General features: G+C 41.0%; 1 protein-coding gene across 1 annotated transcript in view; it reads right to left on the bottom strand.

Annotated features, from left to right (window-relative positions):
- The window catches only part of Slc2a13 (solute carrier family 2 member 13), a 319628-nt gene extending 303382 nt beyond the window's left edge, over positions 1 to 16246 (bottom strand). The window contains exon 1 of the mRNA XM_078014891.1: positions 15395 to 16246. Coding sequence (XP_077871017.1) covers positions 15395 to 15947 — 553 coding nt within the window. The 5' untranslated portion in view covers positions 15948 to 16246. The remainder of the gene's footprint in view (positions 1 to 15394) is intronic.
- Between the last annotated feature and the right edge of the window lie 4356 nt (positions 16247 to 20602).

Below are 20602 nucleotides of genomic sequence, written 5' to 3'. Positions count from 1 at the left end.
ACAAGTTCCAGTGTGAGTGCCAGTGGTGGGGGCTGCAACTTGAAACAGTGATCAAGGAAGTCCTCATCAAGAAGAGATGCCTGCAGGAAAAACACAAGACAGGAGGAGTAGGAACACGTGGATGTCTGGGGAGAGCCTTGGCAGCCGAGAAAACGGTGCTTGCAAAGGCCTGGAAGGATGATGAGTGTTTCCTGAGAGGCAACTGGAACAGAAAGGAAGAAATACTAATGGGAAGGAAAGCCAAGGAGCAGAGGGGTGGAGCAAGACCATGCATGGTGCTACAGGCCACCAGCTTCGACTTGAGATGAGGAGCAACCAAGGGGCTATGAGCAGAGAGGTGGAATGGCCCAGCTGACATTTTAATGAATCACTATGATTATGATGTGTAGAAATGAAGGAAAAAGAGTAAAGAAAAAGACAGGGTGGATAGTGGAAACATGCAATCCTCCAAGTGAGAGATGGCATTCTGGATCAGGGTGACAGCTGTGGAAGTGATGAGACATGAATTCTAGACACAATTAGAAGCTAGACTCAGGGCTAGAGATTTAGCTCAGCTGGTAGAGTGCTTGCCTCACATGCACAAGGCCCTGAGTTCAATCTCCAAAGGATTTTCTACTGGTTGGATGGGGAGAGCATGGAAATTGTTAAAAACAACTCCAAGGCTTTTGGTCCAAGCACAGAGAGGGATGCTCTTACCTGGTGTGTGGAAGATGCCGGAAAAAGCAAGAAATTCAGTGAGAAGCTGGGTATAAAACTCTGCAGATCAGGAAACAGGTCTAGGCCTAAATCTAGGTTTGGGAATTTGTTATGGTTTAGGTTATGAGTTCCTTAACCTAATCAGTGCATTAATCCAGGGATGTAGATTGACAGGGTGTGGCTGGAGTAACTACATCACTAGGGCATCACTCTGGGGTTTTTATTTTGTCCCTGGTGAGCAGAGCGATTTCTTGCTTGCTTGCTCTTGCACACCTTTTTCTCTCTCCTCCTCCTTCTCCTCCTCCTCCTCCTCCCCCTCCTATTCTTCCTCTTCCTCCCTCTCCCTCTGCTCCTGGTGGCTGTGTCCTGAGCTGCTTTCCTCCACCATACCTTTCTGCCATGATATTCTGCCTCACTTTGGACCCAGAGCTATGGAGTCAACCAATGATGAACTCTGAAACTGTAAGCAAAAATAAACTTTTTCTTCTCTACAATGTTCTTTTCAGGTCTTTTGGTCTCAGAGACACAAAGTTGACTTAAATAGAAGTTCTTAGTACACAAGAAGCACTCTAAGCCATGAGAGAAGATGATATCACCAAAGGAATGAATGTAGAGGAGAGGGGAACTCTGAAGAATAATTCTAGGTTTTGTCGAGGCTGAGATCTGTCTAGAAGACGAGGAGCAATCTGCACAGATCATTGAGAACAAGCAGCCTAAGGAAAAATACAGGAGAGAAGGGTGTCCTAGAAGCCAAAGAAAGGGATTCACGAAGGCCTGGTTTACTGTGTTGCCTTTGATACGGGACAAAGAGAACACGATGTAAACTCTCCTTGCACTAGGCAACAGAGCACACGGTACTCTTGACAAGAGCAATGTGGGTGAATGCTAAGGATGAAAGCCTGCCTGGAGAGGATGCAGAACTGGGAGAGCGGGAGTGAATGAATATAGGCCACTGTGCTGCGTAAAGAAAAGGAATCCATGGGATAGAAATTGAAAGAGGGAGAGTAGGCAGAAAGGATCTTCTTTAAAAGATAACAAAAATAACAGCATTTGGACATGCTGAGGAGAAGGAGCCAGTACAAGAGGAAGGGGGGCGGGGGGAACTTTATGATATAAAAGGAAAAGCAAAGTATCTAGAATGACAGTTAGGAGACAGGACTGGCCTCAGCCAAAAACACAGACAGGTCAGGCACAGGAACAAGAGAAGGAAGACAGCAGCTGGGCAAGGTGCAGGTAGGGTCATCTGTGCAACACAAAGGGGATGAGGAGTGTGGAAGACTGATTCTCAGTGGTAAAGTAAACAAGACACTTTCCTGGGGCAGATTAAATAAGATCCAAGAAATATACTCCACACGTCATGAGGTCTTGCTAGTTCACACAATGAGTTAAAATTTCAAGGGAAGCCTGGTGCGGTGGCTCAGGCCTGTAATCCCAGCGGCTGGGGAGGCTGAGACAGGAGGACCAGGAGTTCAAAGCCAGCCTCAGCAATGGGGAAGCACTAAGCAATTCAGTGAGACCCTGTCTCTAAATAAAATACAACATGGGGCTGGGCATGTTGCTCAGTGGTCGAGTGCCCCTGAGCTCAATCCCTGGTACCAAAAAAAAAAAAAAAAAAATCAAGTGAAAATCACACCCACACAACTTTAACATAATTAGATTCTTTATAACATTTTTGTCACCATTTCTTAAAATTTTCATTCTACAGAGTAAGAAGTAAAATTTAATGCAAAAAAAAAACCTATTTCTGGAATATTTTGTTATCTGTATTTTAAAACAAAAATCTAAATCCCATTAAAATTTTGACATTAAATCCTATTAAAATACTTAATTCCATTAAAAATAGAAAACATAAAAGGAAGAATAAATTAAGTTTAAATGTGAACTGTATGTAAGCTTTATACTTCCAAACTCTACAGCTGTTAATTGTTGAGATGGTTACAATGTGTTCACACAACTGGGTTCTATACTATGGGCATATCATTGTGGGGTTTAGATACACCTAAGGTCTAATGTTTCCAAGTTGAACAGCAATGAAATGTTCTACCAGGCGCATGGTTAACAACCATTTCCCCAGTTCTAGGTATTTTACTTAGATGGGTTCCCTTAAACTTTTAAAACCATATACTAAACACATATAAAAACATTCATCCAAAATGAGCTTTTCTTTACCTCTCTTCATTATAATCCCTCAACTGAAATTTCTAGAGTAAATATTGTAAAGTTTGAACTGCAAAAGCACAGATTTCACCATGTTAACCTCAGTATCTAAGTAACTACTTAGATATCTAATATGCATCCATAATTCTAACTTTGTTATATGAATGAATAAAAGAGTAAATGAATGAAACATGTTAAACAGGTCTGGTATTATTTAGAATTGTCTCTACAATTATAAGCAGAAAATCAATTAAGTCATCATATTTTCCTAGGGAACAACTAGTTCTGAGTTTTTTTTAATTCACTAGTTTAATAAATAAAATGTTCTTTTAATTTTTACTTTGAATTATTAACAAGGCTTAACACTTTCCCAAGAGTTCTTTTACTAACTGTATTTTCTCTTGATATAAACAGGAGTCCATTTAATATACTTTGAATACATTTTCTGCTTAGTAAATAAAGTTACCTCTATATTTGCCAATCTGTCACCTTGTTTTTAAAATCTCCACCTGAAGGCTTTAAAAATAATGTAATGAAAGATATCACTGACAGATTTTTTTTTACATTACTCTTTTCTTAAAAACTTCAAGGACTCTTAAGCCAATGTGATATTAATTAGGAAAGGAAAGCTAAATTTCACATACATAATTATCATTCATATTCTTATCCCACTTTCTTTCTTAACCACTTAATAAACTTTTCTCCTTGCATTATATGATTCTTACACAAATATTTATAAGAACCTCTTATGAATAACTGAACATAACACTAGAATTTCAATTGTTTCCATTCATCCTTTCCTGACTTCTATCTTATACATTACAGTACATATTATTTATTTGGAATAATTGCTCTTTACTTAATGTTTCTATCTCTTTATTGCTCTCACAATCCCATTAATATTCTTTCAAAAATTATTTTGTAAAATTCTATAAAATCTCTTATTGGAATTTTAATTATTAGTACACCAAATACAGATATACTTATCTAGGCAATAGTATCACCTTTTAAAATCTTTTTTAAATATTAACAATATTTAGCTTTCACAACCAAGAACAAGCTTTGTCATATAATGGGAAGGAATGACCAGAAACAGTGGCACACAGCTGTTAATCCCAGAAACTCCAGGGATAAAGCAGGAAGATCACAAGTTTGAGGCCAGCCTAAGCAACTTAAGGAAGCCCTAACCAACTTAATGAGACCCTGCCTCAAAATTTAAATTGAAAAAAAAAAAAAAGGAAGAGTGGGTGTTTAGGATGTAGCTTAGTGGTAAAATGTACCTGGGTTCAATCTCCAGAGGAGGAGGAGGAAAAATAATAATAATAATTAATAATAATAATAATAATAATAATAATAATGATAGGAAGGAGGAATACAAACTGATCCTTGATCAGAAACCTGGGTTTGAATGTTAGCATTGTCACTAACAGTGCTTAACTAACCAACCTCTCAATACTTACTTTCATTCATGTTTCCTCCTCACACTGTACTGAAAATGGAACCCAGGGGCACTCTATCACTAAGACATATCCCACCCCAGCTTTTTAAAAAACTTTATTTTTTCTGAGTTGCTAAGGATCAAACCCAGTGCCTCACATGTGCTATGCAAGCACTCAACCACTGAGCCACAACTCCAGCCCCATCCCCACCCCTTTTTATTTTTTATTTTTTATTTTGTGATAGGGTCTGGCTAAGTTGCCTAGGCTGGCCTCAAACTTCAGTGCTCCTGTCTTAGCCTGCAAAGCACCTGGGATTACAAGCATAGGTCACCATGTCCAGCTTCCTTTCATTCCTTCTTAGACTAAGGAAAACACTAACCTTTATGTTAGTGAGTGACAGCACCTAAAGCTGCCCACACACAGAGAAAGGCTGGGCCATGCTTTGGGGCCAATCCCCGTTGGACTTTTTACCACACCTCCGGTAAACTGCCCTTTAAGTGTTATATCCCAGGAAATGAAGATCGGAGATTTTTCACAAGGCATATATTCCAAGAACAAAATGACAGCCCATGAGAGCTCTATGCTCTTTGCAGTATTTGACTCAAGTGTACTGAAAGAAGTTTAATATCAGAAATCATTTTGAAAGGATGAATAAGTAGAAGGAATAGTAAACACAAAAAAAATCTGAGTATTCCCCTGACACAGGGTAGGAGTGACTATAAGATTTTAGAAAATTTCCCCACAAACTTACTTTCAAAGTGACAAAGGACTTGGCCCGTTTTGTTTGTTTCCTGTTTCCACCCCCATCAACTTCACTACCTACACAACCCCTCCAAGTCCAGACAGCTCTGCTAGCTCACCCACACTGAGCATGCCCTCTAGTTCAAAAGGCATAAAGGGACCATCCTAGAAGCAATTGTCTTTATAGCTTTGCAGTGAATGTTCAAGTTAGGTAAAAATGGCAATAACTGAATCAGATGTTACCCTAATATCAATTTAAAGTGAAGCCCATACTTTAAGAATTATTTAAAACCATGGTCCAATTTTTGCAACTCATTTTCAGTCACTATGTAATTTTCTTTCAAAACTAAAAGTAGTTGCTAGTCAAATTTTAAATGGTTAATGTTTAGTCCTTGAGTACCAGGCACATAATTTTGGTTTCCAATTTAACTCTCTATGTTATATGGAATGAATTCTTGATATGAAGTCATAAACAAAGCCCCAATATGATAACAGAGTTTTATATGAAAGCTTCCATTATTAAAATTCTTTTTATTCCAAAGCTATTACTTCCAAGTTTTTTATTATTATTATTAAAACTACTCATTCTTTGCCTTTTAAAAGGCAGATATAGCTTTCCCACTAGGAAATGAACATTTTGTTCTCAAACGAGCATATAAAATATAAAATAATTATAGGCAGGTCTAATATCATAGCACCTGTGGGCTCTGTCAGCCATGATTACCCCCTGAACAAACAGGTCCACATGTTTACCACTTTCTTATTCTATCCTCCACATTACAAGAAAAACTACTCACTCACCTCAAGGCTTCACATGCACCAATTTCTATTTTCTCCACTGTAAAAGTAACCTTCTCTCACATACCACCTATGATCTTTACATTTTAAAAACCTATTTTAAATCTCCTGTCTTAGTGGAACTAAACCTTACATGATATAAGCTGAGCACTCAAAAGATAGAGCTGCCTACTTTTAAACTATTCAGTTTTCCAAATTTGGTCAAGTTATATCATGGAATATTATAAATCCATTACTAGTTATGGTAAACATTAAATATTAACAATGATTTTATTTCCCCTGATTGTAAAAAGGTGTTAGAATATTGACTGAAGGGAGATGACTACTTCTAATTACAAGAGCTAATGGTTTTGACAGACATTTTTACATGTATAGCTCATTTAATTTCTACAACTTTTTTTTCCTAACTGCCAGGATAACAATCATTTAAGAGACTGGGAAACTGAGGCACACAGGGTAATCTGCTGAAGGCTTTTGGTCAATGTTTAACAAACACTGGTGCTTTACTTTGCCAAGCACCTAAAAAGCACTATACAAATACTGTCTTCTAACTATCCTGGGGCAAGTATTATCTCATTCTACAGATGAGGAAACTGAAGCAAAGGTTACTCAGCTAGGAAGTGGCCAGCCAAGGTTTGAGCCCAGGTAGCTGGGATCCAGAGGCTGCAGGCTTAACTGCCATGTTACAACACTTTCTTAATTAACACTACAGCCATGAAGTAGCTACATGAGGTTTCTAGTATTCAACTACAGCAGTATTTTATTGGGTATTACTTTTATACATTCTCTAGTTTGCAATATATTTACAAGCTTATTATATAAAAGATACAGAAATAACTGCAGTGGGAGTATGTAAATAATATTAATATCCAATTACCAAAGCCCCATAAATTTCTCGTCTACTGGGGGAGATGCAAAATGCCATGCTTGTGGTTCAAAGAAAAGTGCTAACATTCGGCAGAGGCCACTGAGAGAGCTTTTGTGATAAAGCTGGGAAGGATGAATAAACATCCTACAGACGCTTCTATGGTCAGATGAATACCATACTACTGTGCTCTCCTGTTTGCCTTCCCCTGCCACACTTGGGTCTTTTAAGAACAGGGACTATTTTTATCTTTGTCTCTCCAGCACCCAACAAAGTCAATACGCAGTAGAAATAGCTGTGGGGGACACAGGATGTAGAGAATATTATGGAAAATTACAGTACAAGTGGAGAAAAACCATAAGCTTAAAGGTGAAACAGGAGATGCCTGTGTACACTTTAAGCTGCCCATCACAGGCAGTGCTGCTGTGCAGTCGGAACGCCAACGTCTCATTTTCACCATATTCCACGTGATGCACCTTCTACAGTGCACACACAGTGAATAGATTCCCCTGAAGTCGTGTGACATAGCTTCCCTGATTACAGATGTCCTGTACATAAGAGTTGTGACACAGCTTCCCTGATGATGGACGTCCTGTACTTAAGACCTTGGCTGGGAAAGACATGTTCTAACCACTCTTGTTTTCCTTGTTGTCACTCCTTGACACACACCAGAGGTGTGTTTTTGAAGAGGTCATTAACATTTAAAGGGATGTCTATTTGGCTATGTTGCCCAGCTTGGTTTCAAACTCCTGAACTCAAGTGAGTAGAAGGTCTACAGATGCTAGTCACCATGCCTGGCTAAAAGTCTGTTATTTTTAAAATAATGTTCAGGGAAAAAAACATCTGAAAAATGGTAGTGGGAAAACAGGGTGCCCACATACAAAAGAATACGGCTGGACCCTTAACTTACCACATATGAAAACTAACTCAAATGGATTCAAGACTTGAAACTATAAAAACTCTAAGAAAGAGGAAACGCTTTAAGACACTGGATTTGGCATGACATCTTAGATATAACACCAAAAGCACAGGGATCATAAACAAAAATAGAAAAATGAAAGTAACATCAACAGAGTGAAATGGCAACCTATGAAATGGGAAAAAGTATATGTAGATCACATCTGAAAAAGGATTAATAATTAGATACGACGATCTACCACCTAACAAAAATAACCCCCCCATTTAAAAAGTAGGTAAAGGACTTGAATGGACAATTTTCCAAATAAGAGAAAGACATGGCCAATGTATGGAAAGATGCTCACCATTACTTATCACAAGAGAAAAATAAATCAAAACCACAGTGAAGAATCACTTCACATCCATCAGGATGGCCACTGTCACAAGAAAGGAAAATCACAAGTGCTGGAAAGGGTGCAAACAACCTGGAACCCTCGTGAAGCTAGCAGGAATGCACAATGGTGCAGCCACCCAGGGAAACAGTGGAGAGTTTGCTCAAGAAAGTAAGAATAGAACAACCATATGTTTCAGCAATCCTATTTTTGTATACGGACTTAAAATAATTCAAAGCAGGATCTCAAAGAAATGGTTGCATTCCCATGTTCACTGCATTATCCACAAAAGCCAAGACACAAGTAACCCCAATGTCAACAGATAAAATGATAAAGAAAATACAGCATACATGCACATTCACAGAGAAATGGGGCAGGGGGTTAGGGGGAGCCAGGGGAACATGACGAAGCCTTAAAAAAGAAACTCTGGCCAGGCACAGTGATACATGCCTGTAATCCCAGCTACTTGGGAGGTTGAGAGAGGAGGATCACAAGTTTGAGACCAGCCTCAGCAACTTAGTGAGATCCTGCTTCAAAATTTAAAAATAAAGTACTAGGGATGTAGCTGAGTGGTAAAGTGTCCCTGGGTTCAATCCCCTGTACCAAAAAAAAAGAAATCCTGCCACATGCCACAATATGGATTGACCCAAAGGCCTATATGAAATAAGTCAGTCACAGAAGGATAAATACTACATGATTCCACTTATCTGCAATATCTAAAGTTATCAAATCGTAGAAAGTACAAAGGTGGTTACCAAGAGCTGGGGAAAAGGGCAGGAGAAATGAGTGGTTTACTACACAGAGAGTTCCAGTTTGCAAGATGAAAATGTTGTAAAGATCCCTTTACAACAGGGTGAATGAACACTGGTGGACTCAACACTTGAGAAAGGGTAGGACGGTAAGTGCAATGTTATGCGTTCACCACAATAAGAAAATAAGTCTACACTAAAACAAACTCAAGTCATGCTCATATGACTTATCATGGCTAAGAGCAACTATGCTGATTTCAGGGAGGAGCATGGCTGAACAGCTCAGCACAGGCAAACTGAAGTCAGACCTCTTGGGTGTCAACACTGGCTCCACCCAGTAGTCATAAAACACAAGAAAGTAACTTCCTCTCTTTCTGCCTAAATATCCTCATGTTAAATAACTGCATTATTCCACTGGGTTATTACAAAACCTATGGGAATCGGTGCAGGCAACCTGTTTAGACGTATAATCATTCAACATATCTTAGGTATAATCATTTCCAGGGTGTTGCAGGCTAACAGTTTGCCAACGCACATTCAGCTATGAAGACTGCCTTGACTCAGGACAGAGAGATGCTGCAATCTGACTGGTGACCCACTGAATCTGGTTAGCCTTGCTGTGAAATGAAGCTCCTGACAACCTCCATTCCAAACAGTGGTACTAATATTTAGTAAAAGACCTCACATAAAGGTACCTTTAAAACTGAGGGGTTTTTTTTCCCTCTGTACATGCAAGGAAATTAAATCTTCTTAAAACATATTTTTTAGTTGTCAGTGGACCTTTATTTTTATTTATTTACTTATTTATATGTGGTGCTGAGAATCGATCCCAGAGCCTCACACATGCTAGGCAAGTGCTCCATTACTGAGCTCAAAATTACAACCCCAGCTCAAAATTCAATCTTAAATGTGGAACAAGTTTGAGGACTTGAGTACAGATTTTCCTCTAGACAATGGAAATTTTGTTACTATAAGCAATAGTTACTATTAGAAATGCTGCTACTATTTATTAACTGATGGTTATAGGAAAAAAAGAAATGAAAAAAGTTGTAGACAGGAAGGCTGTATAAAGGCACCAAGTTAAAAAAAAATTAGATTCATGTGCTTTGGAGTAAAGATGGCACATACTGCTTGCCATTTGAGTTTCCTAAATGGGTTGTTGATCATTAGAGGTGTTCATACCACTGACTTTAGTGTGAAGTTAATCAACTTTGACTGTGTTCATTGAGCTTATCATACCAAAGAGGGGAACATGGATCAATGAAAAGGAACAACACAGTCTAGTGAAGTCATGTGAATAATTTCATGTAACTCATTCTAGCAGACTTATGACATCTCATTTGAGGAGGATGTTGCAATACCAGTAGGTAAACATAACTAGTCACAGTCCACACTGTGACCCTGCAACACTCAATCCCTGTGCCACCAGCTGGAAAGGAGGAGGAAACAGAAGTGAAAGGAAGCTTTATTTTACTTATCAGTTTCATACCAGTAGGGAACATAAATCCAACACATAAGCACTGCTTTAAAATAAATAAATAAATAAATAACCAAGGGCTGGGGAAGCAGCTCAGTGGCAGAGGGATTGCCTATCATGTGTGAGGCCTTGGGTTCAATCCCCAGCACTGCACCCTAAAAAAAAATTAGGGGGGCTGAGGATGTGGCTCAAGCAGTAGCACGCTCGCCTGGCATGCGTGCAGCCCGGGTTCGATCCTCAGCACCACATACAAAGATGTTGTATCCACCGAAAACTAAATAAATAAATAAATATTAAAATTCTCTCTCAAAAAAAAAAAAAAATAGGGGAAATAGAAAAAACTAATTTGATCGACCCTTCTCCCTCAAACAACAACAACAAAAATATCTAATAACATTTGCTGACTATTTGCTGCTTCTAGCTAACTTTCCCTACCTTAAAGTAATCTTTATTTGCATTAACCTCAATATTTTATAATGCTTTGATCAAACAAGATCTTACATTTGACTTACATTAAGGAAGAATTTCAAGGATTATTTGGGGGAAAATGTGGTATATCTCAAAATATTAATCAATAGGCCATAAGATGCCAACTGCAAGCTGCAACTGGCGCTATCAATTGTGCTCCTGCAGAGGGAGTCCTGAAACTAGGGCTGACAGAAGCTGATGTCAACCCAAAGTAAATCCAACAAATCTGCTGTATAAATTCATGTCAACTCACAGTGAAAGTCTGAATGTTGGCAAGTATCAGTATTTGGAGACCTTGATATTCCTACACAGGCACCAAATCACCACTTGTAAGGGTCAGTAAATTCCAACATCAGGGAAAAAGGCTCATTCGTATGCTTTTCTGCCTAACTATATGTATGCCAACAGTGATAACAGTACTATGTTCTAACAATGTGCCTTTCCAGACAATTTGTGTGTGTTATGTATGAGATACAAGTTCACAGAAAATAATCAAGCAAACCTGAGCAAGCTCACATTCCTTCATTCTTGCTATAACCGCACTTAAAAACACTGATCACAGATGAAATTCTGCTAAACAAACACCTACAGCATGAAACTATGTGTAAAGGGCATAACTAATAAGATTGCCCTATTAGAATACAGTGATTTCTGGGGTCATAAGTGTGCCCTATATAAAATCTAAGTCTTCAGATTTAAAAAGTTCAGGTTGCAACGGTAAGTGTTAAAAAAAAAAAAAACACGAAGAAAGTCTGGTCTCAGGACCAAAACAGGAAAAATGAAAAAGCTAAAACAATGCCCTATTCACAAACAGGCACTTGGTAAACTTATTTTGTTGCACTTAGTCAAGGAAACAGATCCCAAAGCTAAAACACAAATACCTCTCATCCCTGATGCTTCTTTTACTGTATGACTCATTTAACACAGATTCACAACCATACCTGCTGCATCCTTCTTTTCCAAAGATTTCCACTAAGGGACCATAACTCTTCCTAAGTCACATGACCTCATACTATGCCTCACCTACCCTGTGGTAACCAACACAGCAAAGAATTTCTAAAACTGAAATAATTCCAAGGGGCAAGAGTGTTTAGGGGAGAAAGCCAAAGAGCTCAAAGGCAGAATAAAAAAAGAAAAAAATTAAAAAAAATCAAATTCAAGGGATGATTCATCTAATTACATCATTCACAGCTGAGAACCTCCAATGGCTGTCCCTCCTTAGGCACAGCCTCTAAGCCCTGTCCAGCCTAAAACCCTCAGAACATTCCACTCTCATGATGATCCCATCACTCTCACATATGTTTCAAACAATATTTTGATCTTCCTTGCATTTATACCTGCTGTTAACCCCACCTTAAATGCTCAGTAAGGTAACAGAAAAAGCAAAAGACTCTGAGGTCTTATTTTCTGAATCTGGACATTGTATCTTTTTGTTTAAGTGCTCTAAAATGTTTCTACATCCAGCAAAAGGAGACCTGGTTTCACATAGAAAGTTTAAATGAGATAATATATGTATGCAAAGTATTCCACTGTGCCTAGAATTTAAAAAAAAAAAAAAAAGCATTAAACAAGCATTTTCCTGGCTACCTCTATATCACCTGAACTCATTATTCTTCAGTCTCTAGTCTAAATACCCTCCTTTCTATATAACCTTACTTAATCCTGTGTTCTATTTACTGCCATCCCCCTCCAAAAAAAAAAAAAAAAAATCATCCACTCTTCTCTTTCCTCTGGCACTTTAAAGAAATTTCTATTGAATTTTAGTTGCTTGTTCATGGGTCTTTCTTCTCCATTAGGGAATGATCACCTCCACGATGGAATTTTTTTCTAATTATTGCCACCCCTAATCAGATAGAACAGCAATGGAAGCTTTAATTAGCATTAGTTAAATAGATAATGAATCATTCATTAAACTATTACAACTAAAGCCTCTAGGTGACCTTTTAAATATTGTGACAATGTACTACTTTTGCCTTATGAACAGACCAATTCTAACAAAGTGGTAAGTGGTACCCTACCAGAAGTGGAAATTTGTTAACGTTTCTGCTCACTATCCATCCACTTACTCAGCAAATGTCTCCAGTGTATCAGGAATATGGGGAAGAAAAGCAGCAAAACTCCCTGTCCCCATGGGCCTTATATTTACCATGATATACTTAGGGAAGAAGTTATCATGGAAAACTTATCTGCAAAGGGTACCAAAACCACAATTTATGATTTGACATTTACCAAGTACCAAAGAGCAGAAACAATCATAAACCCCTGATTATAGATAAAACTTTTAGTTAAAACAACATGAATTTAATCCAGACTTAGTGTATTAAACAATCAAAAGTCATTTAATGTCCCTCAAAAATGCTCATATTAAGGACCCATTTCCTTGTAGTTAAAAATAATTCTTCTGAGTTCTTATGAGTTTTAAGGATTTCTTATGTACAGCCACATGCTTAACAGAGATCCTAATCTGAAGTGTTTTATCTAATGTTTTTTAATGGGGCCTACTTTAAAGCCTGTTCGTGACCTTATATTATTTTTCATTTTCTAAATGAAGAGGATTTTAACCAAATTTGGCATCAAGGATTCTACCCTGAGTGGTGTTTTCCAGAAGAACTACAATGGGCCCTACTAGGACTGAATCAGGACCATGTCCCAAGCTGGCCTTCCCTGTTCAGCCTAGGAGCCCAGAGACCACAGAAGGAGGGTGTAAGTGACCTCCACAGTTCTTGCACATCCATATTCCCAATCCTTTAACTGCTTCCTCCTTTTTTGTCACTTTCTCCTTGGTCCCTAAGCACCTGTGCTTTCCTTTCAGTATTCATCCCCTTTGCTTTGAAGGTCCTCTCCTCACTTCTGCTGTAAAAATACTCCGTGGTGTCAACCTTCCGCCTCCGGGGTAAGGACTTCTGGTGCCAGCCTGTGAGGACACCCCTGATCTCTGAGCCCATCAGCCATCAGATAACCTCTCGGAAGCAACTCAGCAAGTTCTTCCTTGCTTTAGTCCCACCCTGCTGCACTTGCAGGGGACTCTGCTCTCCCATTATGTGCACAACATCTGCAAGGGGACCTGATGCACTAGAGCAGCTCAATTTTTCCCGTCAGAAAAGAGCAAAGATAATGCTCACATTTTTATCCAATACTGGAAAGTTTCACTGAGAGATCTCTGCAAAATATCAATTTCAAAATCACAAATAAGATCCAAGTTCACTGACCAAATCTTGCTACCTAAAATATTCTATGACAGAAAAGAAAAAAGAAAAAAAAAAAAAAAGTCCAGATGTCCCAAGGAGACAATGCTGGGAAAAGAATTCTAGTCATCAGACCGACCCTTAAGGTAGGTTAACGGTTGGATCGATCCTGCTGAAGGCTCAGGTAGTTTCCACACAAAGATTTAATCTCAGATGGAGTGAGTTGGTTTTGGCCATTTGGAACTTTACAGGACAAATTCACATTTTACTGACAGCTGCGCCCTGCACCACCAGTTAATCCTACAAATGAACAAGCAAAAGGAAGGTCCTCCATGAGAGATTAGATACAAAGTGCACGGAGGTGGGTTTTAGGTTCATGGTTCCTGCATGCAGAGTTGAATAAATGACATTGGCTTCCCCTCGGAACCTGAGGAAAAAGATGTGAAAAGCACTGACATCAAACAAGATGTGAAGGAACAGATCAGCAGCAGCCCCAGGTCTAAAGTGCTCTCACCAAGCCCGAGCCACAGGGGAGAAAGACTTCAACAGCACCCTAAGGGAAACAAAACACCAAATCATGAAGTGAAACATTAAAAAAGCATCAGTACTGTCTTAGAAAAATTACTGGTGAGATTTAAGTCACAACCCTCCTCCCTTTCCCTCAAAAGAGCTTTCTAATAATACTGAGCACATTCCAAATAGCTTCCTTCTGCCAAGAACTTGCCAATTGTACCTCCCCTGCTCAGCAAGCAAGGTGAAAAATCAATGCCTAGGGAACCTTAATCCCTTCATTTTTAAAGTAAATTGCAAACATCCATCTTGCTGGGCATTTATCCACAGGAGTAGCTCCTAAACGAATTTAGGAAGTGAACACGATCTTTAATAGATAATTTGGTTCCCAACTGGAAAGCAGAAGATGCAAAACAAAGAGGAGAATGGGTGAATATATATCCAAAGGAAAAAGTCCGAAGAGTAGGGAATTATTTCGGAAAAGGGTGAAAACTGAAAATACAAAAAAAAAAAAAAAAAAAAAAAAAAAAACCAGGAAAAGCAACTATTCCATCTAAGATAAATAACTAAAGAAGGAAAGAGAGCAGTAGCAAAGAATAGCTTCAGAGTTCAGAATTCATTCTTAAAAGTACCCAATTCTGACTTTACGACTGGCTGGGTTCCGGGTTGAGAACTGGGGGGGGGCGGGGGGCGGGAGCATCAGGTTAGGCTGGATCAAGGAAAAAACTGGCTATGGGGGTTGGTGGAAGGGTTTAGAGAGGCAACAACTGAGCAGAATGATCCGTGGGCGATCTAAGATTCCACGTGGGCTCAGGGAGACTGCAGCGAATCCCTCACACCTACCTAAGAGGGAGCTTTGGAGACCCTACTAGCCTACGGGGTGTGAGGGCAAGAGAACTAGAGGATCAAGGACCCGCAAGACCTGACAGAGACCCCTGTGGGGCGCAAGTAAAGAAGACACCCGGGTCAACGACTGTGATGCTGGAGTCCTGGAGCGCCCTTCGCAGTGCCCGAACTCACCGATGCCAAATCCCACGACCAGGCGGCCGGCGAGCAGCGTCTCCTTGTTGTTCGCGGCGGCCAGCACTGCGGAGCCGGCGGTGAAGAGGGCACTGGCCAGGAGGATGGCGGCGCGGCGGCCGAAGACGCCGTTGAGGGCCCCGCCGGCCAGCGCCGAGACGGCGGCCGCCCCCACCGTGCTGGACACGAGCAGCTCCTGCCAGAGCGCGTCCAGGCTGAGCTGCCGCTTGAGCAGCAGCATGGCCCCCGACACCACCCCGGTGTCATAGCCGAACAGGAAGCCGCCCAGCGCCGAGAAGACAGCCACCACGTACACGAAGGCGGGGGTCTCGTCCTGCTGGAACTGCCGCCGCGCCGCGCGCTCCAGGTCCCCGACGCCGCCGCCCGCGCCCGCGCTCTGCAGGCTGGCGCTCGACTCCGCGGCCGCCAGCAGGCTGCGCTCCCCGGCGCCGCTCGCCGCGTCCGGCTCGGGCTGCTTCCTGCGCCGCTCGCCCATCAGGCTGCTCAGGCTCCGCAGCGTGTACTCCACATTCTCGCTCGCCTTGCGGGACATAGGGCAGGGGCCCGGGGCTGCCCGGGGGATGAGGAGGCTCCGGGTCAGCGGTCTCGGAGGGCTGGACAGCCCGACCCGGCGGGAGCAACCGCCGCCGCCGCCTACCCGCTTGGGGCTCCCGCTCCGGCTGCCACCGCAGCGCCCGCCGTCACCGCCGCGACCGGGAGAAAGTTGCTGCCCGCTGCGCTCGGGCGCTGCGGAGTTGGAGCCTGGCGGGTCTCACTCCAGACGCACGCCCCGCGCCTGCCTGGCTGCCGAGCTGGCGCTGCGGAGTGGACAGGAGGCGGGGCCGGGGTCACGTGCAGCCTGGCCGGCGGGGCGGGGCGCCCTCCCTGGGCGGGGCCAGGCACCACCCTCCCGGACCCTAAACCCCACCCTCCTGGAGGGTTGCGACAGCCAAAGCCTTACTTATTCATTTGGGGCGCAGGCACCTGGACATAATTAACCCTGGCTTCGCGGCTGCAGCTGGGAAGCAGGCCCGTATCGGGTGGGGGGGATGCCACTAAGAGGCTGCCAGACCCGGGAAGCCACCCACAAGGATTGCACGGTTTTTAGGGTAGGAGGAGAGTCAGTGTAGCAGCCTGTCCAGCCTCCTAACGTTCTGGGGATAGCCAGGGTTGAAAATGGATTGGAAAAAAAAAAATCCTGGTATGGTACACAGCAAATATCCGTCCTTTTATAGTATTGTGACATTACTCAGTGTGTTCCTTCCCTGACATTAAATGAGCTTATTCTCGAGAAATTCATGACCAGTGTTCTCCCATTTCTATACTTTCTTCTCTCATGGCCAGTTCCTCTTGGAGTTATTCTTGCTTTAAAAGCATAGTACATCGGACTCTGTGAGATCAGTGATAACATATCTCCCCAAAGGAATTGCAAACCTCCTCTTCTGGATCCCTGGTGTATAGAAGAAAATTCACATGTATGCATTCCACTCTTATGTAACCAGGTTATTCCTACTGGTAGAAATAAAACCCCTAGAATCTCCTTTGTGATTTGATTGGCGATCTCCCCTTGACTTCTCCGACAAGCCAAAAAGAAGGATATCTTCCCTCCCGAAAAATCCTCACGATTACCCTCCATTTGAAGGAGCTATTTTGACAGTACCATTTGCTTGAAACAAAGCAGTTCGACCTCACTTGAGGCCAATTGTTTTAATTGTTGAGTTAATTACCGGATGTTGATTTGGATTTTCTTTTCCTTTTCTCCTTTGATTTAAATACTCTAAAGAGAAAACTCGTCCCTCTGATGTACTTTCATTCCTCAGACTGAGGGAACCAAGTGAATACCATGGTATTCTATTCCAATTCCAGTGTTCTTTTATTACTCCTATTTGAACAAAGGTTTCTTAGCAGGGGGGCTATTTTTCATATAGTCTTTCTTGTAGAGAAAAGGATTTTTGTCATCCCGGTTGCAATAAAAAGTTATACTGCCATTTCTCAAAATTGCTTTCATTTGGATTATCTGTCATGATTATCTCCATAATATGGTGCTTTTTGGAAACTAGGAAAAATGAATTAATGAGCTCAGAGGGCTTAACTCTTTAAATTATTGTAAGACTTTAAAGCAAAGCTGTGCCATCATTCCCAGGGATCAGTTAAACAGAGACAGCCCTCAACTCTGTAGCAATGAACTCTGTAATATTCAGACTTCAGAAAAGATTCGGATGAGAGCGCGCCTTTTTCCTTGCCTGCTGTAGTAAAACTGCACCCCCTGGTGGTGAGCCGGTTGGCACGGCTCCTGAAGACAAGGTGTCCCACATGAGCAGCCGCTGACTGTAAGCCTCTTCTTTTGGAGATGAGACAATCTTTTTTTAAACTCAGTTGTAATGAACACCTTGGCTCCTGACCATCCTTTGCAATAAATTCAGTTTTGGGGTCACAGAACACTACACTACCACTGAAAGTTGGGTAGTTTTGTATCAAACCATTGTATACCTGTGGTCACAATGTATCTGAGAAATGTGATGTGAAAACAGGCATCAGAGTCCAGCACTCTTCTTGGCCCTTAGGGGGAGCCAAGTTCAGTTTAGCACCAGAGAATGAGTCTAAAATGGAGTTTCCCGAAGCCTGTCCAAGTTGCAGTCTATGGTGAAATGAAAGGCCATAGGCTGAGAACCAAAAGGCACAAAGTATGGCTACTGCTATCTGTTTCATGGTAGAACATTCAATTGACCACTTGATTAGTTTGTGCCTCATTCGTTCTCATTTGCAGAGCAGATATTGGGGATGCAACAACTATTCATTTAGTACAGTAAGTGTGAAAAGGTATTTTTGAAATATCATTAATTGCAACTTAAGAGTAAACAGTAAGCATCATTGTTTATAAGATGAATTCTAAATCCCCAGTTTTAAGGACATTTGTTTTATAAACTTCAGAACCCACCATAGTAAAAGGAAAGGAGAAAGACAAGTTTTACTTCTAATGCTACACATTCTGAATATAGGGCAAAGACATTGGCTATTAATACAACATACATATTTGTTGTTGGGCTGGGGATGTAGTTCAGTGCTAGAGTGATTGCCTAGCATGTACAAGGCCCTGGGTTTGATCCCTAGAACTACACACAAAAAAATTGTTGGTTTTGTCATTGGGAAAGAATGGAGGAACTGGTAGCAGAATGTTTTCTTTATGCTTACTGGATGTTTATTTTTGATTCCATGAATAATGCATCCTAAGCCTGGAGGTGTAACTCAGTGGTAGAGCACTCGCCTGTTATGAGCAAGACCTGGGTTTCATCCCTAGAGCTGCCAAAAAGAGAGAGGAGGCTAAGGTTGTAGCTCAGTGGTAAAGTGCTTGCCCTGTATGCGTGAGGCCCTGAGTTTGATCCTCAGCACCGCATAAAAATAAATAAATAGAAATAAAGGTATTGTGTCCATCTACAATTAAAGTAAGTAAGTGTGAAAAGGTATTTTTGAAATATCATTAGTTGCAACTTAAGAGTATATTTAAAAAGAAAGAGAAATGTCTTCTTGTCATAAAGCAGTCTAATAATAAAGATAACATAAAAATCCTTCTGAATTCCCTTTCCTACTTCAACTTTGAAATACATCTTTCTAAATCTCTCTCCATTTTCCAGTATATGTATATATGTACACAGTAAAATAGGTTATAAGAGATGCAAAACACAAATCAAACTGGCTTAAGGCAAAATAGCTGGGGAGAGGGAGGATTTATTGGCTTTTGTTTCTGAAAAGTCTACATTAAGCTGGCTTCAAGTGCGGGTGGATACAGGACTTAAGGATATCATCAAGCCATCATCCATCATTCCACTCTGCATCTCTCTGCTTAGCTACATTCTCAAATTTCATGTGGTGCCCAAGTGGCTATAGCAAGCTCCAAGCTCTATATCCTTTTACACTTATGTCTGAGAGGATGGGAAAAGAGCTTCTTTCTCTGAAGCCCTCACAAAATTCTTCTTGTATCTAATTGAATCTTGCAATTACATGCCCATTCCTGACCTAATTACTGTGACTGGGAGATTACAGTTTGATAATGATAGGGTTAGAGCCAATCAAAGCCCACATCTTGAGCTTGAGCAGAGGTAAATCATATGGCCAAAGACTGTAGATGGTCTTCCCATAAGAAATTTGTTGTACAGTTTTGCCAGTGATGGGCAAATTAATGCTGTCAGTAAAACAGATTAAGTTGCCACGAGTACCTGGTAAAGAAATATGGCATGAAATCCAAGCAAAGCATTTCATGGAGGGACTGGCTAAGAGATCAATGTATTGCCCATAGATAGAAAAGACTCAATGCATAAGAAATCATTGAATTTGACCACTATAAATTCAATGAATGGTAACTACTGAGATTAGAAACAATGTTTTGATGACATCATATTCAGGAGACCTAGTAATGTCAGAATTCAACTATTGTTCATTTATACTTTCTGTACTTAAACTAGGCATTCCTAGTAATAGAATAAATATCAATAGGTGTAAAGGTAAAGCAGGGCTCTAGTGATATGTAAAAGGTGCTTATGTATTTAATACTTCCCCCTAAGACTTGCCTTTTCTTATTATTTGGATATGCAGTGTCCCCCCCAAAGCTCCTGTATTAATGCAGGAATATATTGAGGTGAAATTATGCGATTATGAGAGCAATAACCTAATCACTCATCCTAATTTGAATGGACTTACTGGGTGGTAACTGACAGCATGTGGGCAATACTGGAGGCTGCCCTGAGAGGGCATATATTCCCTGTGGCCCTTTCCCTCTTCCTCTCTCTGCTTCCCAGGCTACCTTAGCAGACTAGTAGTGCTCCTCTGCCACACTTTTCTGCCAGGATGCTATGCCTCATCTTGGGCCAGGAGCAATGGAGTCAGTCAACCATGGACTGAAACCATAAGCCAAAATAGACTTTTCCTCTTCTAAGTTTGCTTGTCTGGTATCTTGGTCACAAGGATGAAAAGCTAACACATCTTTCTTTGATTTGCTCTGAAGAGAAAGAAGAAAGATATGGAAGGAGGGAAGCAGGAATAAAGGCAAAAGAAGAAAAGATGGTCAGTAAACCCCAAAGGAAAATGCTTTGTCTAGATTTGCCACTACAAGAAGGCAAGGAGCAGGAAGCCTAAAATAGATGGGGCATGGTTGACATTTTAAAGCATATTGATCCTGCCCATTAATAACCATGACCCAAACAGGAACTTGTG

Source organism: Ictidomys tridecemlineatus, chromosome 6 (genome assembly GCF_052094955.1).
Source record: "Ictidomys tridecemlineatus isolate mIctTri1 chromosome 6, mIctTri1.hap1, whole genome shotgun sequence".
NCBI lineage: Eukaryota > Metazoa > Chordata > Mammalia > Rodentia > Sciuridae > Ictidomys > Ictidomys tridecemlineatus.
This window is presented reverse-complemented; position numbering and strand designations above follow the sequence as displayed.